This window comes from Cryptosporidium hominis, assembly GCF_000006425.1.
Source record: "Cryptosporidium hominis TU502 chromosome 3 CHRO013175, whole genome shotgun sequence".
NCBI lineage: Eukaryota > Apicomplexa > Conoidasida > Eucoccidiorida > Cryptosporidiidae > Cryptosporidium > Cryptosporidium hominis.
In genome coordinates, this window is record NW_666792.1 from 349 (window position 1) to 2,667 (window position 2,319).

At 29.1% G+C, this 2,319-nt stretch overlaps 1 protein-coding gene across 1 annotated transcript; it reads left to right on the top strand.

Moving 5' to 3' along the window:
* Nucleotides 1-402: 402 nt before the first annotated feature.
* On the top strand, nt 403-840 carry Chro.30447 (hypothetical protein). The annotated part of the gene is made up of 1 exon (XM_660118.1): nt 403-840. One exon carries the CDS (start codon nt 403-405, stop codon nt 838-840), a length of 438 nt encoding a protein of 145 aa, XP_665210.1.
* The last annotated feature ends 1,479 nt before the right edge of the window (nt 841-2,319 follow it).

Consider the following 2,319-nt stretch of genomic DNA (forward strand, 5'->3'; position numbering starts at 1 on the left):
AGAGTAATAGTATATTTGGACATGAGATGAGATTAACTTCAGGAGGTACGAATGATGAGATCCCCTCTCCATTTTTGACCGCTACTATGTTTAGCGGTGTTGAATGGATGAGTGGGTTACCAATGTATTGCGCAGACTCTTATAAGCTCGAGTAGATCAAAGAATAATGGCTTATCAAGTAATAAGATATTTGATGGAAAGAATAGTACTAGTTCAATATTTAACTATAACTTGAACCACTTATTTTGTCTGGCAAATCTTACTGGAGTTAAAATAAACTTAAGATCAATACATAAAGCTGAGAATTCAGAAGAAAATGTTACTCAAAATTACATTACAAATGATATACTAATAAAGACAAACAATTCAAAACATATTAATACAAATATCTTAAATAATTCTATGAATGAACAAACAGATCTTATGGTAAATCATTGTGAAATTGAAGATCTTATGCAAGTTGAAAGTTATCTCCAACCATTAAGCCAAGAGGAATTCTCTATAGATAATGGCAAAGATATTCTTATTCAAAGTAAATTATTATTACCATTTGATGAAGATAATATTTCCGATACAGATATCCTTCTTGAAAAAAGTTCAAAGTCTCTTCATGTTAGAGATGAATACAACAGCTCATTAAAATTCTCCAAGTCATCAAATCATGTTGATATCGATTTAATCAAGAAGGTTTTAAAGAATTCGATTCAGATTCTACAATCAGACGATTCCAATTCTTTGACATTATTTAATATTATAAATCAATCAGTAAGTTTTTTAAATAGTAATTTGTGGAATTTAATTTATGTATTTATTTCGCAAATTGTTATTTTTATATATTAATTCAAACTTGACACTTTCATTCTTTTTTATAGAGAAAATTGTTACAACAAGATGGTTTAAACTCCGTTTCAACCGGAATATTTTTTATTTGTATTTTACATATTTGTAATGAAAATAATTATTCTCTAAACTCATCAGATCAAAACACAAATTCTGACTCACCTATTGAATTAAATTCAGAAAATTATGCTCATATAATGCTTAATTTAAATTCATCCGTGGATTTACAGAAATAAGTCAATCATCCTCTTTTCCAACGTTTCTATAAATAAATATTATACATATGATAATATATTAAATAATGTTCAAATAAATATAAACAAATCATTATAGAATTTATGCTCTGAATTATATCAATTAAACTAATGCTTGATATTTATATTTTATTTTTTTCTGCCTATAAATTCCACGTGTATAAATATTATAATTTAATAGATATATAATGTTTAAATTTGTTTCACAATTCTTCCTTCTATTTGCTATCATTAAAAATATAACCGAAAGAAAAAAATCACTTATTTTTTTCCAATAATACCAATGGACATAGAGAATTAAAAATTAAAGAAAAAAAGAAGTTATTTATAATATATTATTTCATGTTAAATTAGTATTTGCTGTTGGAAAAAAAAAAATTGCATGAATAGGCGGTAACATACATGTAATTTTTTTTATATAAATATATTTTAATTTAAATTTTTTATTTGATCTTCTTTATTAGCTATTAATGTAAATTAAAAAAGATACGGTTATGCTTTAATAGTTATAGTTCATTGTTAATATATTACTTAACTCATAAATAGTTTTAAAAAATCAGAATATTATAAATCTAAACAAATCTTTTTCTTCATTCTCCTCTCCATTTTCCTTTTATATTTATCATAAATAAAATAAATGAGGTTATTTGGCGGTAAAATTTTAAAATATGTAATATTTTAATATAGACGTAAATTAATAGTAATAAAGCAAGTTCAAGGGAAAATTCTGAGAATATTTGGATAATCTAGAAAGTAATTTTGGAATAGTGTTAAAACTGTGCTTTGAAGAATTGTTGAAGAATTGTGAATATATTTATATAAATATATATATTTTCTTTTTTTTTTTTTTTGTAGGTTAAGAGTGGTTTAATGAGTAAAGCATCTCTTTCCCCCCCCCCTCCTTCTTCCGCTTCTGTCTTCTCTTTCCTCCTCCGCCGCCGCTTTTCTCTGTCTGCCTCGTTGTTGCCCGCCCCGCTCTCCCTTCTCCCTCCCCCTCCCTCTCCTACTCCCCCCCCTCCGCCGCCTGGCGTCCGTTTTCCGGTTTTGGCCCCCCGCTGCCGCCGGCTCGCTTTCCGTGTTTCCCCTCCTCTCACCCCTTTTTTTTCGGTGACTCTCCGTGTTTCTCCCCCTCTTTGTTTTCTCTCTCCTCTCTTCGTCTTGTTCCCCCGTTCTTCCTTTGTCGTCGTCCTCTTTCTCCCTTATCTGCGACACACTATCCCTTTAA